Here is a 27,837-nt window from a genome sequence, read left to right as displayed (position 1 = left end):
AACCATGTTTTATATTTACAAAGGTACACTCACCAGAGGTCGCTTCCATGTCTGGGCTACTGGCTTGGGAGGCCTGGGACAGTAATTCCGTCTGGGTGAGAAAAAGCTCCTGGCTGTTGGGGAGAACGGAATGCTGTGTGCTCTCTGCAAGCTTGTCCTCCTCTTCCTCCTCCTCATCTTCCCCGTCAGCAGAATCCTCAGGCACGGCTGAGATTACCAACCCCACCTCGGAATCCACAGACCGGGGTGGGATAGTGGTGGCGGACACCCCTAGAATCGCCTGCAGCTCAGCGTAGAAGCGGCATATTTTCGGCCCTGTCTCGGACCTTCCGTTTGCTTCTTTGGTTTTCTGGTAGGCTTGTCTGAGCTCCTTAACTTTCACTCTGCACTGCACTGAGTCCCTGGTGTGGCCTTTCTCCATCATAGCCTTGGAAATTTTTTCAAAAGTTTTTTCATTTCGTCTTTTGGAACGGAGTTCTGTTAGCATGGAATCCTCTCCCCATACAGCGATCAGATCCAGTACCTCCCGTGTGGTCCATGCTGGAGCTCTTTTTCGATTCTCAGGAGACTGCATTGTTACCTGTGCTGATGAGCTCTGCGTGATCACCTGTGCTGGTGAGCTCTCCATGCTGGCCAAACAGGAAATGAAATTCAAAATTTCGCAGGGCTTTTCCTGTCTACCTGGCCAGTGCCTCCGAGTTCAGATTGCTGTCCAGAGCGGTCACAATGGTGCACTGTGGGATACCGTCCAGAGGCCAATACCATCCATTTGCGGCCACAGTAACTCTAATCCGATATGGTAATACCAATTTCAGCGCTACTCCTCTCGTCAGGGAGGAATACAGAAACCGTTTTAAAGCGCCCTTTATATCGATATAAAGGGCCTCGTTGTGTGGACGGGTGCAGCGTTAAATTGGTTTAACGCTGCTAAAATCGGTTTAAACGCGTAGTGTAGACCAGGCCACTGTCTGCAAGAGTGATTGAGAGGAAAGCTACTGTATAAAGAGGTATAGCTAATTCCATTTTTACAATGCATGCCAACATTTTGAGGAAAATTATTGATATGAAAAGAAACCAAAGGCACAGCATTTTTCTTGTCTCAGCCATTGTCACATGAGCAATGGTTGTTTAAAAAAAAACAAAAAAAACCCAAACCCACATTTTCCAGAACAAGTTTAGCCAAGCATCCATCTTTTAAAATGTTCTTTTTACTTGGACACTGATTCTTGTGTTATGTGAAGGGGTAAGTAACACTTTCTCGACACCATTCATGATTTTATAGACCTCTATCATATCCCCCTTTAGTCATTTCTGTTCCAAGATGAACAGTCTTTTTAATCCCTCCTCAAAAAAAGTTGTTCCACTCATTTTTGTTGTCCTTCTCTGTATGTTTTCCAATTCTAATGTATCTTTTTTGAGATAGGGTGACCAGCACTGCATGCAGTATTCACGGTGTGAGTGTACCATGGATTTATACAGTGACATTATAATATTTTCTGTCTTTTTATCTATCCTTTTCCTAAAGGTTACTAACATCGTTAGGTTTTTTAACTGCTGCTGCACATTGAGCAGATATTTTCAGAGAACCATCCACAAGGACTCGAAGATCTATCTTGAGTTGTAACAGCTAATTAAGGCCCTATCATCTTGTGTGGTATATAGTTGGGATTACATTTTCCAATGTGCATTACATCTGCCATTTTGTCACTCAGTTATGAGAGATCCCTTTGTAACTCTTCACAGTCAGTTTTGGTCTTAACTTTCTTGAGTAATTTACTGTGTGATGTTACTGTAGCTGTGTCAGTCCCAGAATATTAAGAAAGACAAGGTGAGTTGTGAGATATCTTTTATTAGACCAGCTTCTGCTGAGATGAGAAAGAGGGAAGCTTGTGAGCTAGACATATTCATTTGTTTGTATGTTAGACCTCTGTCTGTGTCTTTTTAAACTGTAAGCTCTCTTTCTGTCTCTACTTAAAAATAAGAATGTGTATGATTTGTCTGCTATATAAAAACATTCATTTTTTTAATTTAACCCTAATCCCTCCTTTCCCTAACCTTTACCTTTATCTCTTTTCATGTTCAATATTTGTCTAACTTATATGGTAAGCTCTTTGGGGCAGGGACCAAATCTTTTGAAATCTCTGTAAAGTGCCATACCAAATTATGATGGTGTTTAAATTCTTATTACTAATAATTGTATAATTATTCCCAGCTCTAGCACTCATTTATCATTTACCCTTGAGCCTTGAGTTACTTAACTGTTTCACTTTAATTATCACAACACCCTACATCACATGGGTATTTTGAAGCTTAATTTAATTAAGTCCTTTGAGAAACTAGGGGGAAAGGTTGTTATGAACTGAAAATTACTATTTAATTATTCACTTCATTTTCATGTAAATGTCACTATAGGAAATATTTTAAAATACAAAATTACGGATTACTTATTAATCCATTTTTATTGCAAGCAACAAAGATTTACTTATTTATGCCTTTTCTTTATTTTCTGCTCAAAGCTAGCAATACTCTGAAGATGTGTATATTGATAAGGGGTCTATGTGGCAGAAACAAGGAGTTGTGCGTGAGTCCTTCAACAGGGACTATGCAAACCTAAATATCTAAGTTCCGTTATTTTGATTGGATGAGGCAATATGCCTTCCACAGAAGATTGGGGCATCTGGAAACTGAGTTCTGGGAAGTTAATTATTACCTGCTAGAAGTTTACTACTTGTTGTTTTCTAGAGTTATTTGAGGTCTGAGGCTGAAGGTTTTCGAGCCTGGTTTTCATCTCATCTACATGTATGTAAATTTAGAGCAGCTCCGTTGCTGAGTCACACTGGCTTCACAGCAGTATAAGTGAAAGCAGGGCTTATATTCAGCCAGAGCTGTCCAGAGAAGATCTCTGGTTAATATTTTCATACTGTGGAGTAGAAGCCTGGTGCCTCCCACAAAGCGGAAGCCCTGCCCCACAAATGGGGGGGGGGACATGTGGGAGGGTCCGGGAAATACATGATGAGAATTTAAGCCCTGGGTGAAAGGAAAATCAGACCTATTGCATTTAGTTAATTTGTAAAGGAAGGGTTACTAATACTGAAGTAGTATCCTGTGGTGTTCATCTCAGCCCCTACTATACGCCAATGCAACTCAGTAGGTTACAACAATAGCTGAATTTTCCAAAAGCACTGGAGTTGGTGTACCTTCCTGATAGATACTTTTCCTGTTAGCTTCTCCCCATTTCCCAATGTGTAAGTTGCACTCATTTTGCATATCCAATGATGGACGACAGTTTGGTGCAAGGTACTTTCCCACTTAAGTTCACTTACACTTATTTATGATCAACTTTACAGTTTACTCACATGTAACTTATATCAACTTTTTTTTGTCACTACTGAATTTGGCCCTAGGATTTCCAAGAGAGATGTATCTACTTATTTCCATTTATATTTGGCTGAAAGAAGGTCACATTATGACAAAAATGCCATCATAAATATGACACTTTGATGCTTCACCCAGTTATTGTTACACATCATATAACTCTTATCACGCACCCTGGTATAGTAAATTTGTGCCATGCAACATACTTACTAAGGTTTGTCCTTTATACTAACCGGTCATAGTCTCTAAAATGTTGGAGACTACATGTGGTTTTTGGTTTTGTTTTCTTTAACCTACCTTTGTCATGACTGGAGAGGACTGAAAAATTTGAATCAGTACAGATATCCATTTAAAAAAAATACAGTTTCATTGAAACTAAAATATTTCATTGGAACACTTTTTGACTTTCTCATTTAGTTTCTCAAACATTATGTTTCAACATTATCCTGTAAATTTCATTTTGAGTTTTATATTAAAATAATTCAATATGTGCGTGTATATATGCAGTATATTAGTTTAATATAAAAGTGGAAACACTCTCTGAAGCATCAGGGATTGGCAGTCACTGGAGAAAGGTGAGGTGGACCAATGCATATAAACTCCCAGGGTTTTATCCCGTCTGCTCCTGTTGTTCTCACATGGGCTCTTGTTCTCCAGCCCTTCTCTTAGTTACACACCATCAGCTGCAAAGGGCTGCTTCAAGTGTGGTCTGAGTTAATGCCCCTTTGCACTGAGTAATCTTTAATAGTAAAACACACACAAATTGCTATACGGAATGGAACAAAAGAGCCTCTAGTCCAGCATTCCATCTCCAGCAGTGGCCAACACAAGGTGTTACAGAGGAAGGCATAAAACCTCCATAATGCATCAAATGGTACAACATTGTAACATGGGAGAAAACTTTATCCTGAATTCAGCTAACTATTCGCATATGTGCTGAACCATGAAGACTTACAATTTTTGCCCTAGCTAGTGTAATTGCAAATGTTGTTTGTAATTCATGTGACTGTCTAATCTTTTTTAAAAACATATTGCTCTTCCAGTGACTGCTAGCTTGAGGTGTGGGTTTCAAGATTAATCTCCAGTCAGGAATTTTTTCAATCACATTAAAATGTTGGATAGATGTTATTGATTACTGTACTAATATAAGCAATGAGTCACCTTTATTTTTATCCAGTGCTGAGTTATTTTCTTCAAACTAATTTGTTACTGTGTCATGTTGCGCTGGGGGTAACTGAAGACTCCCTGTTCTGAGCCTCTATCATAAATACAAAGGGAAGGGTAACAACCTTCCTGTATACAGTACTGTAAAATCCCTCCTGGTCAGACGCACAAAATCATTTTACCTGTAAAGGGTTAAGAAGCTCAGGTAACATAGCTGGCACCTGACCAAAAGGATCAAAAAGGGGACAAGATGCATTCAAACCTGGGGTGGGGGAAAAAGGCTTTGTTTTGTCTGTCTGTTCTGTGTGCTTGTAGGAGAAAGATCAAGAAAGCAGGCAATCTAATTCCATTAGGATTAGTAAGTACTAACAAGGGAATGCATTAGCTTACTTTTATTTTGGCTTGTGATTTTCTCTGTGCTAAGAGGGAGGTGTATTAGTGGTTTTCTTTTTGTAACTTTCAAGTTTTGACCAGAGGGAAATCCTCTGTGTTTTGAATCTGATTGTCCTGTGAGATTATCTTCCATTCTGATCTTACAGAGGTGCTTCTTTTAACTTTTTTCTTTCTAATAATTTTTTTTAAAATCTGATTGTTTTTTTTTTAGCGGTCTAAAAAAACCCAAGGTTGGTTTATGCTCATGGTTTATTCTCAAGTCTCCCCAGGAAAGGGGGTGTAGGGCTTGGTGGAATATTAGGGGAAAGTAAGAACTCCAAGTGATCCTTTCTCTGAGTTTTGTCTAATCACTTGGTGGTGGCAGCGTTACCTAACCCAAGGTACAAGGGAGAATTTGTGCCTTGGAGTTTTTAACCTAAGATGGTGAAATAAGCTTAGGGGGTCTTTCATGTGGGTCCCCACATCCATACTCTAGAGTTCAGAGTGGGGAGGGAACCCTGACAGCCTCTGTCTAGCTAGACTCAGCTAGCCCTGTTCCTCCTTCTCTCCTTCCATTCCCCTTGCCCTTCCTTCCTGTGCTGCCTCTTATTAGCCCACGGCTGATGGGGTAATTGGCTCAGCTAGGCAGCCTGATTGAGTAATTACACTCATCAGCTGCCTACTGGGGAACTAATGCATAATTTGTGGAGGTATCATGTACCTCACCTACCAGTTATGGGGTTGTATAGCTATCAGCAATGTCTGTTCAGGGAGACTTATTCTGCATCAATTGAAGTTAGTGGAAATTTGGTCTTTGTCTTCAATGGAAAAAAAGATCAGTGCCATGCCATATATGAAGATTGTTTGCGATTTTAGGAAGGTGTGTTACATATCCTAAAACCTTTAAATATTTATAGGCATAGTAGTATCAACAGCTGTCCAAATTAATTATGCAGCAAATTAATTTTGACACTTGTAATTACTGCCATAGTAGCCTATAAGATTGTATATTTATTACCTATCCATTTTATAAACAGCACAGAATCTAGAACCTACATTATCAAGGTAAATAACAAAAATACACTCCAACAGGCCAGGAACATTTTGAAAAATTCTCTCCCTTACCTCTCCCATACTTTCAAACAATTCTTCAGTACTGTTTGTGTAACTAATGGTGGTAACAAACATATTCAAGCTGAATTTGTAGATCACTACATCAGAAAGAAAAGAGGCACCATTATAATAAATACAAGATCGTATCTTGATACAGATGCAATTACCTGGAGAGAAAATGAAAATTTCAGGTGAGATAGATCAGGCTTTCTCATAATTCAGATCTTGTTAAGCTAAATATATATGAATGCTACAGCTCCAGAGAGCACACTTTTGTCTGATCATGTCATCCTGAAGGCAGGATCTATTGTAAGACACTCTACTGCAAAGAATGGGAACATGGTGTTATCTGACCAGTCAAAATGCCACAGGAAATATTAAAAAGTGAGACTTTGAAGGAGGACATGTAAAATGTATAGTTGCTCTGACCAGAAAAAGAAAAGCCTCACAACAGGTAAAAGAGAGCAGATGCTTTCTGCTTTTTTTTGCTTTTCTTCCCATTTCCATGTCACTCTTGCAAGGCATAATAGGATAAAAAAAAATGACAGTTTGATTTACATTCTTGCAGGATTTATTTTTTGAACTAAAACCCAGGGTAATTAGTGAAATACTTCTCTTTAAACTCTCTGTTCCTGGGATGTAAAGGGCCAATAATTCCCAAGCCTGGAAACCTATTGTCTCTTCTGCTATGTACTGTTGAGTTTTCACTTGAATGTTTTCAGGAGATATGGTGACAAACAATTTTACCTGAGATTTCCACATGGCGTCCTCATCTCCTTTAAAAAATGCCCAAATTGTTCCTTTTTTCCACCTAAACCTTGTCCATACTAGAAAACTTACTAACTGGGTTGCAGTAAATGTCACCAATGCTGCAGTTGCACTGGTAGAAGCAAGGATATAAGAGATTTTATCATCATGTAATGAAAATCTGCTCTGTGCAGGTTTTCATGAGATGATGGTGGTAAACCCATGTGCTGCACTGTTTCTGGCCATTGCTGTAACACAGGCACTATTATTTTTCTATTGTAGAGGCACCCAGAGGCTCTGTCCTGAATCCACAAAGGGACTTAAGGTTTGTGATGCAGAATGTTGCAACATCTAACTCTTAGGCACCTAGGAAATCACAGAAACAACACTACAATCCACAAAGAACCAGTCAGCTACCTAGTTTCCCTATTCAATGAATGGGGAGGGAGAGGTGGCTAAGAATGGGAGCCACAAAAGCCAACATGCAACTCAGGGTATGTCTACACTACGGGATTATTCCAACTTTACAGAAACCGGTATTTGGAAACAGATTGTATAAAGTCGAGTGCATGCGGCCACACTAAGCACATTAATTCAGTGGTATGCGTCCATGTACCTAGGCTAGCATCGATTTCCAGAGCGTTGCACTGTGGGTAGCTATCCCATAGCTATCCCATAGTTCCCGCAGTCTCCCCCACCCATTGGAATTCTGGGTTGAGATCACAATGCATGATGGAGCAAAACCAGTGTCGCGGGTGATTCTGGGTAATTGTCATCAGTCAATCCTCCCTCTGTAAAAGCAACACAGACAATGCTTTCGCGCCCTTTTCCCTGGATTGCCCTGGCAAACGCCATAGCACGGCAACCATGGAGCCCATTTAGCCTTTTTTCACTCTCACCGTATGTCTACTGGATATTGCTAACAGACGCAGCACTGCAGTGCTACATACCAGCATTCACTTGCCTTTGCAAGTTAACAGAGATGGTTACAAGTCCTATTGTACTGTCTGCTGCTTTGGATATTGGCGATGACAGTTACCAGTCCTATTGTACTGTCTGCTGCTGTCATGGGTGCTCCTGGGTGGCCTCGGTGAGGTCGGCCAGGGGGCATGGACAAAAATGGGAATGACTCTCCAGGTCATTCCCTTTTTTACGTTTTGTCTAAAGGTAGAGTCAGTCCTGCCTAGAATATTGGGCATGCCTACTAAAGAACCAGAGAGCACAGCTGTTCCAGGTCAGAGCCCCAGACATCACGCAGAAATGATGAGCTTCATGCCATTCTAGGGGGTGTCCCTGCAACAACCCCACCCGTTGCTTCCCTTCTCCCACACCCCTCCTGGGCTACCGTGGCAGTTATCCCCCCATTTGTGTGATAAAGTAATATAGAATGCATGAATAAGAAACACTGACTTTATTGAGATAAAATGGGGTGGGGGGAGGCAACCTCCAGCTTCTATGATATTCCAGGCAGGACTGAATCTTCATTAGGCATTAAAGGTGGAGGTGGGGGGGGAGAGGATCCCAGCCTCCAGCAGCTATGATATTCCAGTCAGGACTGAATCTCCAGGAGACAAAGCTTAAAGAAGGGAATGACCGGGAGTCATTCCCATTTTTGCCCACGTGCCCCCGGCCAACCTCAACGAGGCCAGCCAGGAGCATTCACGGGATGATGAGGATGGTTTTCAAGCTTATTGCACTGTCTGCCATCAGGAAAGGAAGGGGAGGGGATGCTGCTGTTCAGCGCTGCAGCACTGTGTCTACCAGCAGCATCCAGTAGAGATACGGTGACATTGAAAAAAGGCAAGAAACGATTTTTTCCCCTTTTCTTTCATGGGAGGGGAGGAGATTAACGACATATACCCTGAACCACCCGCGACAATGTTTTTGACCCTTCATGCATTGAGAGCTCAGCCAAGAATGCAAATGGTTTTTGGAGACTGTGGGGACTGTGGGATAGCTCGAGTCCTCAGTCCCCCCTCCCTTCCTCCATGAGTGTCCATTTGATTTCCTGTTATACCAATATAATAAAAACCAGCAGGATCTTATTAAGAGGATAAGGCAAAGATGCCACATTTATTGTAAATATAATAATAAGGCAAAAGATAAAAGAAAACAACATTGTTTTACTACTTATTCCTTTCACTACTTATTCCTTATACATACACACACATATATATATATTCATTCACACAATCATTCATTCAGGTTCTGTATAGGTGTTATAGTTACCAGCCTAAAAGTTGCTCATGCCAAGTTACTGGCCAGGTACTGTGGTCATGAGGATGGAGCCGAGTCTGTGTCAGATGCATCTGATACTCCTGGAGGTTGGCAGCAGAACCAGGGACTCAAAATCCTCAGTTTTTAGAGTCCATTTTTATAGGAATTAATTTCTATGTTAGTCCATGGGAACCGCTTCATCCTGCAATATGTTGTTGGCTCAATTAGCATATGGCACATTCCTTGTGGCTCCACACTCTCTGAAGTGGCACATTCCTTCCAGGTGTTTGGGGTGGATCCCAGTTTACCCTCCGGGGGTTGTCTGGTGGTCCACTTCACACATTCTTTGGCTGATGGATCCTTTCCAGGCTGGCACCTCCCTAACCATTCACGTACATCAAACATTCATCAACATACATTCCATATCTTAACCATATTTTAATTTACTGTCTCCACCACTTTTGGGGTGTGTTTTAATTCCTATGAGATTCCCAGCCCTGTAATCACAGAGGGTGAAAATCTGTTTGTTTACATTGTATCAATTACAGCTTAAGGCTAGCATAGTGTTTACTTCAAGAACAAAGTCAATTAACTTGTTTGTAAGTAAAAAGTTTTACATAGTAATAGAGTATCTTTCACAGGACAGATACAATTAGTGTTTTCTGCAGACAGGAGCTTACAAGTTTTAACATAAGAACTTAGAAGATTTTTGTACTTGGTGAAACTAGGGGGTCACTATCACTTGGGGGAATCACTGTTAGTACCTTCTTTAATATCCCTACATAATGTTACGCTTGTCACGCAGCACTGTGCTGAGTCCCTGCTGTGGCCTCTGTCTATCATACCCTTGGAGATTTTTTCAAATGCTTTGGCATTTTGTTTTCTGGAATGGAGTTCTGATAGAACAGATTCATCTCCCCATACAATGATCAGATTCAGTATCTCCCGTACGGTCCATGCTGGAGCTCTTTTTTGATTTTGGGACTGCATGGTTACCTGTGCTGATTGGCGCTCCACTCTGGGCAAACAGAAAATGAAATTCAAAAGTTCGCGGGGCTTTTCCTGTCTACCTGGCCGGTGCATCCGAGTTCAGACTGCTGTCTAGAGCGGTCACAATGGTGCACTGTGGGATAGCGCCTGGAGGCCAATACCATCGAATTGCGGCTACACTAACCCTAATCTGAAATGGCAATACCGATTTCAGCGCTACTCCCCTCGTTGGGGAGGATTACAGAAACCGGTAATAAGAGCCCTTTATATCGATATAAAGGGCTTCGTTGTGTGGACAGGTACAGGGTTAATGTGGTTTAATGCTGCTAAATTCAATATAAACTCGTAGTGTAGACCAGGCCTCAGGGAGCTACCTAATATAGCCAATGGGAAATGCTGAGGAGAGGGGTGTGTGCCTGAAGGAGGCATCTGTGTCTCTTGTGATCCACAAAAAGGAACCCGCTCCTGGAGTCAAATAGCTTAGAAGCCTAAATTGTTTTTTTGTGAGAATGAGTTAGGTGCCTCACTCCACAGACACGGGGAAGAGCCACTGCCTCCTTTTTAACTTTTAGCCCAGGTTGTAGAGCATGCTGCTGGGGTGTGGGATACTAGGACTGAAGTATCCTTTCTTTGATAGGTAGAAGGGATTTGAACAGGAACATTCCTCAGGAGCATGCACTAATCACTGAGCTATGGGATATTCTGCTGCAGGGCTCCCTCAGTGTCTGCAGTTGAAGCTGCTGTACTCTGGAAAACTAGTGAGAGTGATTGAAGAAAGGGGGCCTGGGTCTCCCACCTCCCATGTGGGCACCCTAACCACCAGGCTACAATCTTATTCTCTCTTGCTCTTTCTCTCTCTGACTCAATGACTATTTAAGTGTTTATCCACAGTGGAACTGCTTCAACAGACAGAGAGAGAGAGAGAGAGAGAGAGAGAGAGGAAATCCCACATCAGAATATTCTAGTCCAGTGGTTACAGCACTTGACTGAAAGATGGGTGACCTCCTATTCAAATCCTTTTTCTTTCTGAGAGGGGAATTGAAGGTGAGTGTCCCAAGGTAAGTGCTGTAATCACTGGCCTGAAGTTATTAGGTGGGCAGCAGCACCACCTCCTCCTTTGGCTGATTTCGAATGGGACCCTATCCAATAGGAAGCCTCTGAACACACCTACTTGATCAGGCCCAACAGGCCTGAATGTAGATGCTACTGTTGGGGATGCTGCTGCACCCCTGGCTTGAAGTGGTTTACATCATATACAGGGTTCTCAGCACCCTTACTGTACAAATTGTTCAAAAACCACTGGGTCTGTCTTCCCTCAGTTTGCTTAACTATGAGGCAAGTGTCCAAGTACCTAGAGGGAGGCAGCTATATGCATGCTTAGGGAACATTTACTGCAGAAACTTAGGCGCAGAGTAAATGTAGTTGCCTCCATGGTTATGCGGTAGTTGAGCAGGAGCTTTGTTGCTTAAAACTGGAATTTAAGTGCTTAAGTACTGTGGTAGAACCTATCCTTTTCCTAGTGCAGGGGTAGGCAACCTATGGCACGCGTGCCAAAGGTGGCACTTGAGCTGATTTTCAGTGGCACTTACACTGCCTGGGGCCTGGCCACCAGTCTGGAGGGCTCTGCATTTTAATTTAATTTTAAATGAAACTCTTAAACATTTTAAAAACCTTATTTACTTTACATACAACAATAGTTTAGTTATACTATAGACTTATCGAAAGAGACCTTCTGAAAACGTTAAAATGTATTACTGGCAGGTGAAACCTTAAATCACAGTGAATAAATGAAGACTTGGCACATCACTTCTGAAAGGTTGACAGCCCCTGTCCTAGCGCTTGTGTTTCCTGGGTTTGGTCTCTAACACATGCCAATTTTCACCTCCCCCAGCTCTCCCCTTCTAGTCAGGTTGGACTGCCACCTGACCAGAATTCATAAGCTTAGTTTTGATCTAATCTTTCAGTTTCCTTTGCTCCCTCCATGCATTCTAGTGTTGACATCCCACCCCCTCTCTTATGTTCTGCAGAAGTGGGGTGAGATGGGGAGGCGACAGCGGGAGAGCGACGTTCACAATCTTGACTGCAACTTTACAATAGGGCGGCAACTAGCGTTCCCCCTCCCTGTGGCCTGTGCGGGCAAAGCTGTGTAAATTGACAGCACGTGTGGGCGCCGTCCCCTGGGGCACGCTGTGCACCACGCACGCACCGCTTCCCGTGTGATGACTGCAATTGCCTCCTCTCCCCCGCCCCCCTTGCGCGCTGCAGTGCATGTGCCACCGCTTAGATGACGCGCGCGCTGTACTCCTCATCTCCTCCCGCCCTTGGCAGAGGCGGCCAGCTCCGCGCGCGCGCCCTGGCTTAGTTGCTCGTTTGCTCCCCCCTCCCTTCCCGAGCAGGGGCCGGCGCTCTGCGCTGATTGGCTGGCTGGGCTCGGCCAGGTGTCGGGCTCGGCGGCGAGGAGAGGCCGGGCAGGGCAAGGCGCGCGCGAGGGGAGCGGGGGATGGCAGGAGCCGGCTGCAGCCGCAGCGCCTTGCACTGCAGTCGCAGTCTGTAAGCGCTCCCCGAGGGACACGGGGCTGGAGCCAGGGGGGAGCCCAGCACTGCCTCTTTCCCCGGGCGCTCCCTAGGCGGGAGCAAGCAGCACCCTGCTGCCCTGTGCTCTTCCCTTATGGGATGCTGGCTGGAGCTGAGGGCTCGCCGACCGGCCTCAGCTAGGAGTTCCCTGCGGCGTGCGGGCGACGGGAGTAGCCGGGGCAGCGTTGGAGAGGAGCCCAGCAGCAATAGCGACGGGAGGGTTTTATTGCATGACAGTTCTGGGTCTGATCGCTTCTTAAACCAAAACAGCGGAACAGCTGCCTTCCCCCCTCACTGCTCTACAGTGCATCCAGAGGGGGAAGGCACTGAAGGACTTGTTAACCCAGCAGGATCAGCTGCAGCGGGAGTCGGTATATTTTTGCTGGCGCCTGTGAGAATTGATCAGTGAAGTTACTGCCCTGCTTCCATCTTGCGTTATTCTGAGTGTGAGTATTGACAATTGTCCATCTCTCTCCCTGCAAGCCCTCTTGCTTGCCTGTGTACGTAATACAGGGGGAGAGGAGATGTCTTGTGTCGAGATTGGTATTTGGATGCAATTGATCAGTTGGAAACTGCTGATTGTGGCTTGCATGGAAGCAGGTTCTCCGGTTCCGAATTTGGGGCTGGATTGATGTACAGTACTTTCACTAACTAATGTGACACCCGACCGAAGAGAAGGGGTGGGATGATTGCAGGGGAGGGGGATATGTGCTGCATAATCCTCTGCCTGTATTCTCCCAATTCTTGGATCTGGCTCTTCTGCTTACCTGGCCTGTCGCAATCCCGTTCAGTGTGGAATTTGCTCTTTTTAACTTTCCTTTTAAAATAGCCATTGCAGGTGAGTCCTATAACTAGAGACACCGAATTCGGTTGACAACAGAGGAGGATGTAGGCTGAGATGTCACCCCTTAGGACAGCGAAGGAGAAGGGATGATGGCAAAGCATAAGATGGGGAGGGAGACTGGGATTCTTCTAAGGATCTGAACTTATTTTGCACTTATTCTTAAGGTCAAAACCAGACTCAAGCCATCCTCATTCATTTACACAGCTATGCATTATTTGTAGCTATTATTTTTCTCTGGTTCTTGGGTCTTTCTTCTTTATATGAAGTACATGATGTTTATATGTGTATTATAATGATCTATGATATAGAAATAGAGAGGAAATACTCCCTAAGACATTGTGTGAAGGGAGGGACGTATTTCCCAAATGAAATTTACAACAGCAAAGCAGTTAGATCCCGCTGTCCTTTCCACCTTATAAAAACTAACTGGTTGAAGAGATCACCTCTCTTCGGTGATTTAATTTATTTACATTAAAATGTTAAGATTTATTTAGTTTGATTACAGACCAGATGTCCGACTAGCGTGGCAGCCTTTTTTAGTGAAATCATTATTCAAACACTGTCACTGCAGTTAACAATAAATAGAATATTTTACTTTTGATTAACTTCTCTGAGGCCATTCAGGATTGTACTGTAAGATGTGTAGCACTCTCTCACTGCGTCCTTTTTGCCAGTACAGTACATAGCACCATTTTTTTTTTAAAGCTGAAGAGCACACATTTTCCTAGTATCAAGGTCAGTATATTGTGACTACTGCGGAAAATACCTTATGGTTTTGGTTAACTTGTCTTGGAGAATCTAATTAAGTAGTATTGAGTTGTTTTGTGTTTTTATTTTAGATTAATGTAACCAAGTTAGAACATAATATGAAGCAAAATATTTTAGTGTGGGTGCCTCACTAAAAGTATTCTCATGGATGTGAACAGTGCTTAGAGACTTACATGGACAAATATGTGGGTTTGTTTTTCTTTTAATAACCTACTCATTTGTTTTTTTGAAAGTGTTGATAGGTGTCATCTTGACAGCTCTGGAGGCTAGAATCTTTTACTACTAGAACATCTGTCATATGGAAACTGGTAATAAAGGTCTCCTTTACTTTCCAGACAATATGTCTCAACCCTATTCTGGAAGAACTGCCTATAAGTGGTAGGATAGTTCACTTTCCATATTCACACAAATCTTTGTGGTTCTGTTGAGACTGTCAGCAGGCTTGCCAATTAATGATAGTTTGTTTTTTTTCTTTTTGGTGATGTAGATATCAGTCCAGTTCCTAGTGCACTGAAGAGACAACCCACTCATTTCCTATAGCACACTGAGCAGTCACTCATCACCTGTGAGTGAAAGATGGTGTGCCCCATTACCAATCCCTTGAAGAGTACCAATACCTATGTTTATGGATTTTTTTTATTGTACATAATTGTATCAGGGAATGTGTATTGATGTCTCATGCCCTTACAACATCCAAAATATGCAGCCATTTGCCAATCTTCTTGTGGAATCTGATGGCTAATTCGAATGCAGACTTCGAGTATGCACATGTAAACTTTTTTCAAAAGGCTCACAGAACTAGGCCCTGAGAGCATTAATGTGCAATACATACATTATAAGGTATGCTTGGAAAAAAAAAACTGTTTCCTGGGACAGGTGCACAAGACCTGCTTAGCATTCCTAGGAAGTCGTTTTTTAGAACTGTCTTTTTATACCAACAAATGTTCCTGATGAGCTATTTCCATCATAATTTGCACTGCATGGAAGTAGAACAGGGCCACAGTCTAGAACATGCCAAAATGAGGATAACTAATAATAGTTTCAGTTTTCTTGCTGCCCAGGCTTCCCATGCCCAGCTCTACCAAACCACTATTATTTCTAAAAGTAGTTCCATTTAAGTCCCAGGAAGGGAATAATAGTTAAGTCCCAGGTAGACTGCATAGGACTACAAAAGGATCTCTCAAAAACTGGGTGACTGGGCAACAAAAGGGCAGATGAAATTCAGTGTTGATAAATGAAAAGTAATGCACATTGGAAAACAATCCCAACTATACATATAAAATGATGGGATCTAAATTAGCTGTTACCACTCAAGAAAGAGATCTTGGAGTCACTGTGGATAGTTCTCTGAAAACATCCACTCAATGTGCAGCGGCAGTCAAAAAGTGAACAAAAAGTTGGGAATCATTAAGAAAGGGATAGATAATACAGAAAATATCACATTGCCTCTGTATAAATCCATGGTATGCCCACATCTTGAATATTTCATGCAGATATGGTTGCCCCATCTCAAAAAAGATATATTGGAATTGGAAAAGGTTCGGAAAAGGGCAACAAAAATGGTTACGGTATGGGACGGTTTCCGTATGAGGTGAGATTAATAAGACTAGGACTTTTCATCTTGGAAAAGAGATGACTACGGGGGGATATGATAGAGGTCTATAAAATCATGACTGGTGTGGAGAAAGTAAATAAGGAAGTGTTATTTACTCCTCCTAATACACGAACTAGGGGGCAACAAATGAAATTAATAGGCAGCAGGTTTAAAACAGACAAAAGGGGCTGTTTCTTCACAGCTTGCATAGTCAACCCATGGAACTCCTTGCCAGAGGATGTTGTGAAGGCCAAGACTATAACAGGGTTCAAAAAAGAGCTAGATAAATTCATGGAAGATAGGTCCATCTATGGTTATTAGCCAGGCTGGGCAGGAATGGCGTCCCTCTGTTTGCCAGCTGGGAAGGGGTGATGGGATGGATCTCTTGATGATTACCTGTCCTGTTCATTCCCTCTGGAGCACCTGGTATTGGCCACTTTTGGAAGACAGGATACTGGGCTGGATGGAACTATGGTCTAACCCAGTATGGCTGTTCTTAAGAATTTTACCAAGTGCTTTGAAAAATTATTTTTAGACAAGCCTTTACCACACCTGAAGTAGGAGAAAAACTTAAGAGTTTAATGTGCTCAAATCAAGGAGTCCAGATAATTTCCATCCCAGAATACTGAAAGAGCTGGCATCTGAAATTAATAGTCCAGTGTGACATTACGCCCAATATCCTTTACAGAGATATTGTTATGATATGAATATGGCATAACTAAGATGTGTTTTGTGCAAGATAAAGCATGTGAGATATCATTGGAAAGGTTATGATTTGTTGAATGCAATTATCCTATTTGTATGCATGTATCATTTTTGTATCTAAATTTAGGAATATGACTGTATCAATTACAAAAATGTTTGCACTTGGGGAACACCCACCAGACAAAATGCAATCAGTCTGACTGATTAGCTGGAGACAAGTCAATGAACCATTAAGGAGGACAACAGATCTTTGAAACTGCTAATCTCCCACTTTCCTGGGATGCTTCTTAGGGCCGTTGTCTCATAGTTGCTTTGACACTGCAGGGTCATGTGATCATGTTACCTGGTACTGGACTCCATCTTGGACTATTAGTATTTTTCCACCAATAGGGGGTGGGGATCAAACTGGGAAACAACGAATTTCTGCCATATGTAATTCGATTTAAGGCAGGGAAGTGAGTTAATCGGGGTTCATTTTTTACTGAATCCCTGACCAGGATGATTGCTGGAAAAATCTAAGAAACAAAGATAAAAAGGGGGTCGGGGGAGAAGGACTAAGCCCAGGTTGGAAAAGGTGTCTGGCCTGTGAAAGCAATACCTAGAGTTTTAAGCTGCAAGCAAGAGCAGCTTGTCTTCAGGAACCTCTGCAGTCTGCCTAAAGCAACATTTAGGATGAGAAATTATCACTTGTAACTAGCTTATTTAGCGTATTAAGCTTAGTTTGCATGTTTGTTTTGTTTGCTCAGTAATCTGCTTTGATCTGTTTGCTGTCCCTTACAGTCACGTAAAATCTATTTTGTGTAGTTAATAAGCATGTTTTGTTTTCTCTAAAACCAGTTTGTGGAAGTCCTAACTGGGAGGCAAAAAGCTGTGCATATTTTCCTCCCCTTTGAGGGAGGAGGTGAATTTCAATTAGCTTATGCCGTACAGTTCCCTGGGCAGCGCAAGACAATATCATTTTGGCTTTACATGCCGGAGGATGTATGCACTTAAGTACTGGGCAATTCCCATGCAGAACTGATCTCCATGTCTGTGTCTTTCTGCAGCTGGGTGTGTCCCTACCTGTGTGTGTTCTGGAGGAGGCTTGAGGGCTTGGCTCCGCAGAGCAGTGTAAGGGAACTCAGACTGGTGGAACAGGCAGGTTCAGTGGTACCCCAGTACATCAGGTGGCACCCTGGAACGGGGGGAGGGGTGGGTAACCCATCACATCAGGTTGTAAGAATTTAAAATAAATTTTGTCTATTTAGAGTAGTACTTAGGACTGGAAAATAGCAAATGTACCTGTATTTAAGAAAAGTCTGTAATTGCCTGGATCACTTTTTCCCCTGTTATTTTGACTTCTGTAGTATGCAAGGCTTTAGAACAAATTGTGAAAGAAAAAAATAATTAATTTCGTAGCGGTAAAGGGAAGTAACACAACATGGGTTTACCAGAGGTAGATCATGCCAGACTAATCTGATTGATTACTTTGAGAAAACAACTGATTTTTTTTTTTAATATAAGGGAAGTGCCGTAGATCTAATGTATTTGAACTTCAGTAAAGCATTTGACACGGTACCACAAGGGAAATTATTAGTTAAAGTAGGAAAGATGAGGATCGCTGTAAGCAGGATAAGGAATTGACTAAAAGGGAAAAAGCAACAAATTCTGCTGAAAGGTGAGTTATCACATTGGAGGGGGGTTACTAGGCGAGTTCCTCAAGGATTGGTTCTGAGATCAATCTTAGTCAATATTTGTATTAATTACCTTGGCACAAAACGCAGGAGTGTGCTAATGAAATTTTCTGATACAGAGTTGGGAGTCATCTTGAATACAGATGAAGATATAAGTATTAGATAGGAACATCTGGATGACCTCAAAGACTGGAGTGACAGAAATGGGATGAAGTGCAATAGTATAAAGTGCAAGGCATGCACATAGGGTATAATAATAAGAATTTCTTCTGCAGTTTGGGGACTTATCTGTTGGAAGTGACAGATGAGAGACCTAGGGGTGTGAGTCGATCACAGGGTGACTATCAACCACCAATGTGATGCACCTGTGAAAAAGACAAATGCCATCTTAGAATGTGTCAGGTGAGGCATTTCCAGTAGATAAGTATTAATGACATTGTATAAGGGACTGCTAAAACTCTGGACAATTCTGGTCACCCGTGTTCAAGAAAGAGGAATTTAAATTGGAACAGGTGCAGACAAGAGCTGTTAGAATGCTCAGGGAAATGGAGGGCCTGTCTTATGAGAAGAACTTAGCTTGTTTAGTCTCGCAGAAAGAAGACTGATTGCTCTATAAATATGTTGGGGGGATAAATACCAGGGAGAGCCAAGAGCTATTTAAGTTAAAGGACTGTGTTGACAAAAGGACAAATGGATATAAACTAGTCATGAACAAATTCAGACTGGAAATTAGAAGAAAGTTTTTAACTATCGAAGGGGTGAGGTTCTGGAATAGCCTCCCAATAGGAGTTGTGAGGGTAAACAATTTACTTAGTGTTAAGGGAAAGCAGGATAAATTTGAGTGGGATTGTATGGGGTTGCTTTTGACGGTAGGGGACAGGGCTCAACAGTCCTGAAGCTTGTTTCTGGTTTGTCTCTCACATCCCTAAAAGTTCATGCTTCAGGATTTCAGCTGGCCACCTGCAGGGGTCTGGAAGGGATGCTCCCCACCCCCAGAGTATTCTGGAAGTTTTCAGTTTTGTTGTTGTTGTGGGTTGTTTTCTTTTATCTTCTTCCACTGAAGCATCAGGGATGCTGGAGGTTGGACATTGGTCAGGGAGAGCCAGGACGTTGAAGTGGCATTGAGCATTCTTTCTCTCAGGTGCCTGGATGACTGGTTCTTCCTCTTGTGCTCAGAGTCTAACTCATCATCCATATGTGGGGTTGGGAAGGAATTTTCCCACAGCTCAGACTGAAAGTGACCTTAGGGTTTTTTCGTCATTTGTAGTGGGTGGAAGCAGATCACTTGCCAGGATTATCAGGGTATATCGCTCTCAAACATTTGGGGGCCTCTGGCACTGATGTACCTTAGTCCCGTCTATTCTCTGCCTGGGGCACACAATAGTCTAGTTTTCTGTGAGCTGTAATACTCTGGTCTAATTTTGGCTGCTGGATTTTTTTTTTTTTTAAGTACGTGGCTGATGTTGAAGAAAAGCTGTGTGTGCCTAATACATAATTGTTCATAAGCAATTCATCCATGTGAAAATATGACTTGTGTATTGCTGCCAAGATCTGCAAGGTCTATTGTGATCTGATGAGTAAATGCTGGCTGCACAATTAAAGCTGCTTTAACGAGCACACCCAATTCCCTTGCTGTTTCAGAAATGTGAAGGGTCAAATTCATACCTTGGACAAATGCACACACTCCCATTGAAACCAGGGATCAGAATTTCTTCCTTGAAAAGGAGAAAGTGTGGATTTAATTTGCTTGAATAGTCTAAATAAGTCCCCCAACCCTCCCTTAAGATACTTTATCTACCTTCCATTTGAACTCGTAGAACCTACCTTTGTTTACCTGGTATATTTCTGTAGACTTTTGATAAGTGTAGCTCAATCACAAGTAAAGGCTGTTGGCTTACATTTGCACTGCTGGCAACCTGAAAGTGATTATGTTCAGGCTGCATACTAATTCATCAAAGTTTCTCATACTCACAAATTTGGTTTCAAAAGGAGTTCATTGAATACTAGGAAGAGGGAGACCCATTAGGCAATTTGAATGAGGGAGAAATGTACTACCACTTTGTTCAATCCATTTGAGAAATTGAGATCCAGAAGAGCAAAACAGAATGTGAGCAGTGTAGAAAAGACACATGCTGCCGGATTTGTGGTGTACTTTAACTTCACATAACCCTTCGTGGGGAGGGGTACACATGCACAAATCCAGATTTTCTCAGAGGGATTATGCAGATATAACAGGTGGCTTAATGTGGTCCATTATATGTGGCAGAGATATGATAAAGATCAATGATTTTAATATCATATTTATTGACTCAATTTTACTTTCAAATGAATAAATTAAGGATTGTATTCTTTGATGAAATTCTTATCTCAAGTTCAAATCAATGAGCAGCATCTTAAATACTTGATACTCTGAAAATGTGTTGTTTAATATTAATCTGGTTTAATATCCCACCTAAAAGCTGTAGCATAGATGAATAAATTCTTTTTGAGAAGATCCCGTTAGCATTTGACAGGTCAAGCCAATATCAGCAATATTTCAGTGATAGGTTTTTAGATTTCACAGAGATTGTACCAGGAAAGGGAATACATTAGATTTCTGGGCCAGTATCATTTCAGTAGCAAAGATGTGCGCGTGCGTGTTTGTGAGAATATCATGCTAACAAAGGGCTTGGTCTTGCAGATCTTTACTCACAGGAGTAGACTGCAATTTGGTTAAAAGAAATTCGACATCTCTTTACTTTCTGTTTATTCATAAACTTTACCTATTGCCACTCATTTAAATTATGGTATTATTGGTGTTTGGCATTCTTATTGTTGCAGCTAGGGTGACCAGACAGCGCGTGTGAAAAATTGGCATGGGGGTGGAGGGTAATAGGAGTCTATATAAGAAAAAGACCCAAAAATCGGGAGTATCCCTATGAAATTGGGACATCTGGTCACCTTAGTTGCAGCCATTACTATCTCCTGGCCGGCTTCAACATAAAGCATTACCGTGTAAAATTAATTTGGGGTTCTTCAAAACGAAATATGACATTCAATGAAACTTTGTCTATTGCAATGGGAGAGCCAGAACACTGAGCAGTTGGATCTTGCAAAATGGCACTCTCTCTTTTAGTGACGTGTTCAGTCATCACTGAAAGTGTGCCCACAATGGTCATCCTAGTCATCTTCCTGTATGGTTCCTTAGTACCAGCAAGGAGGGGAATTATAGCCCACCCTGCTTATTGGAGTTCCAAATTCAAACCCTGCAATGTAGCAGTAGACTGGATTGTCTTCCCAAACTTCTTGCCCTCCCGAGACTACTATTTCTGCCCCACAACCACCATGTTCCTTATAGAAGATGCCAGAGTAAAACAGAGTTCCACAGTTTGGCACAGTCCTAATTGCTGAATCTGTTCCCATTTAAGGGAGGTCTAGAATCTCGATGATAGAAAATAAGTCACAGTCCTTTCTTGTGCAAGGAGAAATCCCAAACTCAGACCTTCATTCAAATAGGAGTTTTCCCATTGACTTCAATGGGCTTTTGATCAGGGCTGCAGTCTTTTACCTTCATTCTATAGAGGCCTTTTCAGGGCCAAAAGAAAAAAAGTCCTCTTTGCTCCAGAGAAGATACTAAACATTTTTTTTCACTCTTCTTTTTTCTAGAATGACATCAGCAGCATTTGCAGCCCATTTTTCCTCCAAGAAACATAAAAACTTTATTTATAAAACAAAACAGCCAAAAACCCTACCTTGAACCAAACACAGAACAACAAACACACACCTCCATATTTAAAAAAAAAACCAAACCAAAATAACTCTGTGTAATAGCTTTTCTGTTGTCATACTCCGGTAGTTGTTTTCCCTTCTCTTATGAGGCTAACTGAATCTAGCTGCTTCTTGTCTCTGCTTATTAACCATAGTCTTCCTGGTGTGTAGCTCCAGTACTTTCTGACCTGACCATCATCTGTGCTCCTGAGGATGTACTGTATAACCTGTCACAATGACACCCAAAAATGCAGAGAAAAGTGGTCTTTGACCATTTAAATCTCAGAAAATAAAATGAAAAAGAGCGAACTTATTTGGTGCAATCATCCTAAACTTCTGATATATAGATGTTCAACGTACTACTAAACACTGCTTATAAAGAAGTAACAACTAATATATTCTTAAGCACGTTGTGGAAATCTAGTAATTTTCCTGCAGTCAACATCAGCCTCATGTGTAGTTGACTCTAAAAAAGGAGGAATGGTGCTCCAGATTCCAGAGGTACACCTCTACCCCGATATAAAGCGTCACGATATAACACGAATTCGGATACCATATATATATATATGGTAAAGCAGTGCTCCTGGGGGGTAGAGGTGCACACTCTGGCGGATCAAAGCAAGTTCGTTATAACACGGTTTCACCTATAATACAGTAAGATTTTTTGGCTCCCAAGTACAGCATTGTATCGGGATAGAGGTGTACTTGGGGAAACTCCTGGAAAGTTATCTCTCTCTCTTTGTATCCCTCTATCATAAGTGTGTTGAGGTTTGCATAGCTCATCATGGAGTGGACTCTAATCAAATCATAGCTCACGTCTTGCAGAACAAGAGTTTCTAAAGATGCAGTAAACTTAAAAAGTAATCAGAATAGGTTTTGAAAGGATTTAATAGATTATAGACTGGTGACACTGCTGTTTTTTTTGTCAATGTCTCAATGGAAATCTGGCTTTATCTAAATAAGAAAGAGGAACTGGAACACACAAGTGCAAATCCAAACAGTGATTCAGAAAAACTGGAATCTTTAATTACCTGAGCTAATATGGCAGATCCCAAATACAGAAGTTCATAGGTTGAGTCGAGGATAGCAAGAAGAACCTGCAACATATGTTATGAAACATAATCCTGAGTAACTTCCTTCTAGCATTTAATATTGAAGACCCAGATTTCTACTCCTAATCAGTCTTTGAGAAGGAGATTACAGAATGGTGGAAAACAGTGGCTGGAATGTTATAGAAGACTTGAATTCAGAATTTTCCCAGTTTTTAAAAGACCTGTGCTCCTGTGCAGCCAGCTCCGTATAAGTTTGTGTATACTTTTAGCATGTACAGATGGTTTTGGTTAAAATTTGTGATAAACCTAGATGTGACTAAAGGAGAATAAGCTGGTTAACATTTATCAGGTACAAAAGAGGCATAACCAGTTAGTAGACTGGTGACTCTTTCTGGGCCTCATTCTTGGATCCAGACCAGTTATATTTAGTGTTGGACCTGAATATAGATAGTGTAAAGCCAGACTTGCTCTTTTATCTTCATACTCACCTGGAGCTGAATGAAGGCTTCAGCTCCTGAGTGCAAATTAGAATTGCCTTAGGAGTGCCCTAATTTGTCTCCATCTGCCAATGGACCCAAAAAGTGAGGGATTACCAGAGCACAGAATCTCTCTGGCCATAGCAGGAGCAAGAGCTGGCCTGTGATGTTCTTGTATTTTTTGTATTGAATTGCAAGCTTTTAATGTTGGATAATTTGTGTGCTTTTTATGTTTGACAAATGAAATTATTACTAAATGAACAACATAGCATTCATTTTGTGTTTCATTTAATAAAGTCATTGTAGGGTGTTTTCCAGAAAGGGGTAGGGTGAGCTGCCTCCCCCTTCAAGGATGTGGAATATTGCAACAACTCAGCTACAAGGGCTTGATTTTGACCATACCTGCACTAGTTTTGCATTGGCATAAACCCACTAACTTGTGATTAATATTGGTGTAAGCAAGATAAGAATCATTCCATAGGTGTCATAGTAAATGAAGAAAGTGCAGTTTTGTGATATTATCTTTGCGGTTTGTTGGCGTTTTTGATTATCTACGTGTTGCAAATTACTGAATTTTACAAATTAATGAGTTTTCCTATTAAAAGTATGAATTAACAGATTTAATATAGTAAATTTGCTATTTATATCTGGTTACTAATAGAGTATAATATATCATTATATGGCAAGGCAATATCTGTTGTAGTAACGACTTACTTTCCATTAAAACCAAATTTTTGGCTCCCCTCTAAAAGTCCTTCGGAAAAGTCTTTCCAGCTTCATAGGTGGAGGTCAACTTTTGTACCAAATTTTACATTGTTTGACAAGGCTGCTTTTAGGAAATAAGACATAACATGCTAGTGAATTCAAAATGTATTGCACTGAAAAAGTTTTAGTAAGCTATGGCCTGTGAAGTAGAGTATTTGCACTGCGTAGTGTATCTGCATATTATGTTGAACGCTATTAAAATATTTGTAAAATGCAGCTAAGTTATGCACTTGACTATATTACATTGAACATATATTTGCATGCATTGATCATGATGTGGCTTTTGAATTAAATAATTCAGAGGAGCAGTATACTGTTATAAAGATTTTCACGTACTGTGTTCAATTGCACAAAATTAGATCAATGTAAATTTTGTAACTTAATACAAGGGTAAGGTAATATCTTGTATTGGACCAACCGCTGTTGGTGAGAGACCATCTCAGAAGAAGAAGCTCTGTGTGACTCAAAAGCTTGGACAGAAGTTGGTCCAGTACAAGATATTACCTCACCCACCTTGTTTCTCTAATATCCTGGGAGTGACACAGCAACAACTACACTGCATACATTTTCCAGAAAGTATTTATTTCAAAATGCTTTTTATTCCCAGATCGTTGAAAGTATAGATGATTAAAAAAAGGAAGACTTACCGCAGTTTCACAGCTGTACTGATACTTGGGCATCGTGAACATGCTAAAGTGTTTGTGCTGATTTGTGGATTGGTTTTGTTTTAGTAAGGTGCTCTTTATAGACTTGGTGTGAAGCAGAGACCTGAGAATGTGTTAGGACAGAATGGAATTAGAGCAGCTGTTTAACTGTATAATGTAAATTTGCCAACAAGCTGCTGATAGTCATATAATTAAAAAATTTAGTGCTTATTTGCATGCTTGAACCAGTAGGCCATGCTGCCATTTGTACCATAACCTGCAATAATTTACATAATGACTTTTGGCTGTCCATTATTGGTCAGGTAATAATATGTGAGTTGCACACTATCAATCAGAGGCCTCTTTTTCTCTGTGCCTGTTGTCCAAGAAATAATTGTCTATTCATACATGGCCATTACTGGTTGTGTCTTTCCAGACTTTTGCTCATGACTGGAAACACATCAGTCATTCCTATATGACCAGAAGATTAAGTCTGATAGGTTGACCTACTATGTATTCTTTCTTATAACTCTTGTTGCTAAGTAGCAGAGGCTAGAGAAGTATAGTACAGACAATTAAGTGATAGCTGAACACAGTTTGCTTAATTCAGCATTATAAAAATGTACAAGATGAAAACAGGAGAAATGAGGTGAGATTATGCAGGGCCTAGAAGGTTAGTAGTGGAGAGGTAAATATTAAAATGTTCCCTTGTTGTTCTGGAGTTATAGTACTGCAACTCCAGTGACTTCAGTGAAATTTCAGCAGCATAGCTGTGGAGGACAAATTGGGCCTGGTCTACACTACGTGTTTAAACCGATTTTAGCAGCGTTAAACCGATTTAACGCTGCACCCATCCACACAACGAGGCCCTTTATATCAATATAAAGGGCTCCTTAAACCGGTTTCTGTACTCCTCCCCGACGAGAGGAGTAGCACTGAAATTGGTATTACCATATCGGATTAAGGTTAGTGTGGCCGCAAATCGATGGTATTGGCCTCCGGGCAGTATCCCACAGTGCACCATTGTGACCGCTCTGGACAGCAATCCGAACTTGGATGCACTGGCCAGGTAGACAGGAAAAGCCCTGCGAACTTTTGAATTTCATTTCCTGTTTGCCCAGCGTGGAGCACTGATCAGCACGGGTGGTGATGCAGTCCCAAATCCAAAAAGAGCTCCAGCATGGACCGTATGGGAGATACTGGATCTGATCGCTGTATGGGGAGACAAATCTGTTCTATCACAGCTCTGTTACAGAAGACGAAATGCCAAAGCATTTGAAAAAATCTCCAGGCTATGATAGAGTCCACAGCACAGTGCTGTGTGACAAGCGTAACGGAAAGCCAAAGAATCAAATGGACGCTCATGGAGGGAGGGAGGGGGTACTGAGGACTCCAGCTATCCCACAGTCCCCGCAGTCTCTGAAAAGCATTTGCATTCTTGGCTGAGCTCCCAGTGCCTGAAGGGTCAAAAACATTTTCCCGGGTGGTTCAGGATATATGTCGTCAATTTACCACCCCTCCACCCCGTGAAAGAAAAGGGGAAAAAAATCATTTCTTGACTTTTTTTATATGTCACCCTATGTCTACTGCATGCTGCTGGTAGACACAGTGCTGCGGCAATGAATAGCAGCATCCTCCCCCCTCCCCTCCCTGGTGGCAGACGGTACCGTACAAAAGGACTGATAGCTGTCCTCATCATCCTGTGAGTGCTCCTGGCTGGCCTCAGGTGAGGTTGGCTGGGGGTGCCTGGGTAAAAACAGGAATGACTCCCAGTCATTCCCGGTAGATGGTACAGAACGGCTGGTAATCGTCTTCATCATAGCAACTGGGGGCTGAGTTCCATCACCCCCCCCCCCTTTCATGTCTAAAGAAAAGATTCTGTCCTGCCTGGACTATCGTAGCAGCTGGAGGCTGCCTCCCCCTCATTTTATCTCATTAAGAAGTCAAGTGTTTCTTATTCCTGCATTCTTTATTATTTCATCACAGAAATGGGGGACACTGCCACGATAGCCCAGGAAGGTTGGGGAGGAGGGAAGCAACGGATGGGGTTGTTGCAGGGGCACCCCCTAGAATGGCATGCCGCTAATAATTTCTGCGGGATCTGACACGGAGCGGCTGTGCTCTCTGGTTCTCTAGTACACTTGCCCCATATTCTAGGCAGGACTGACTCTATTTTTAGATAAACCATAAAGGAGAGATTGACTCGGGGAGTTATTCCCATTTTTGTCTTTGCGCCCCCAGCCGACCTCAGCGAAGGCCAGCCAGGAGCACCCATGACAGCAGCAGACGGTTCAGAACGACTGATAACAATCTCTGCTACCTTGCAATGGCAAATAAATGCTGCGGTGTAGCACTGCAGTACGCCTCTGTCAGCAGCATCCAGTACACAAACGGTGACAGTGACAAAAGGCAAAACGGGCTCCATGGTTGCCATGCTATGGCATCTGCCAGGGCAATCCAGGGGAAAAAGGGCATGAAATGATTGTCTGCTGTTGGTTTCACGGAGGAAGGAATGAGTGATGACATTTACCCAGAATCACCCGCGACACTGTTTTTGCACCATCATGCATTGGGATCTCAACCCAGAATTCCAATGGGCGGGGGAGACTGCGGGAACTATGGGATAGCTACGGGATTGCTACCCACAGTGCAACGCTCCAGGAATCGGCGCTAGCCTCGGTACATGGACACACACCGCCGAATTAATGTGCTTAGTGTGGCCACGTGCACTCGACTTTATACAATCTGTTTTACAAAACCAGTTTATGTAAAATCGGAATAATCCTGTAGTGTAGACGTACCCCCAGTCTCATGAAGTTTAAGGGCAGAAGACACAACCAGATCATTTAGTCCAGTGGTTCTCAAGCTTTTGTACCTTTCACATAGCAAGCCTCTGAGTGCGATCCTCCCCCCCCCATAAATTAAAAACGCTTTTTAATATATTTAACACTATTATAAATGCTGGATGCAAAGCGGGGTTTGGGGTGGAGGCTGACAGCTTGCAACCCTCATGTAAT

At 42.0% G+C, this 27,837-nt stretch overlaps 1 protein-coding gene across 4 annotated transcripts in view; it reads left to right on the top strand.

The window, feature by feature from the left end:
- The first annotated feature begins 12,470 nt into the window (after positions 1–12,470).
- The window catches only part of MYRIP (myosin VIIA and Rab interacting protein), a 400,451-nt gene continuing 385,084 nt past the window's right edge, over positions 12,471–27,837 (top strand). For 2 of the 4 annotated variants that reach the window (XM_030551208.1, XM_030551205.1), the window contains exons 1-2: positions 12,471–12,998; positions 14,407–14,472. In XM_030551208.1, the coding sequence (XP_030407068.1) occupies positions 14,463–14,472 (10 nt within the window). In that variant the 5' untranslated portion in view covers positions 12,471–12,998; positions 14,407–14,462. The remainder of the gene's footprint in view (positions 12,999–14,406; positions 14,473–27,837) is intronic. The other 2 variants (XM_030551207.1, XM_030551206.1) reach the window with 1 other exon arrangement.

Source organism: Gopherus evgoodei, chromosome 2, assembly GCF_007399415.2.
Source record: "Gopherus evgoodei ecotype Sinaloan lineage chromosome 2, rGopEvg1_v1.p, whole genome shotgun sequence".
Lineage (NCBI taxonomy): Eukaryota > Metazoa > Chordata > Testudines > Testudinidae > Gopherus > Gopherus evgoodei.
The sequence above is the reverse complement of the archived record's forward strand: the minus strand, read 5'-3'. Positions and strand labels throughout refer to the sequence as shown.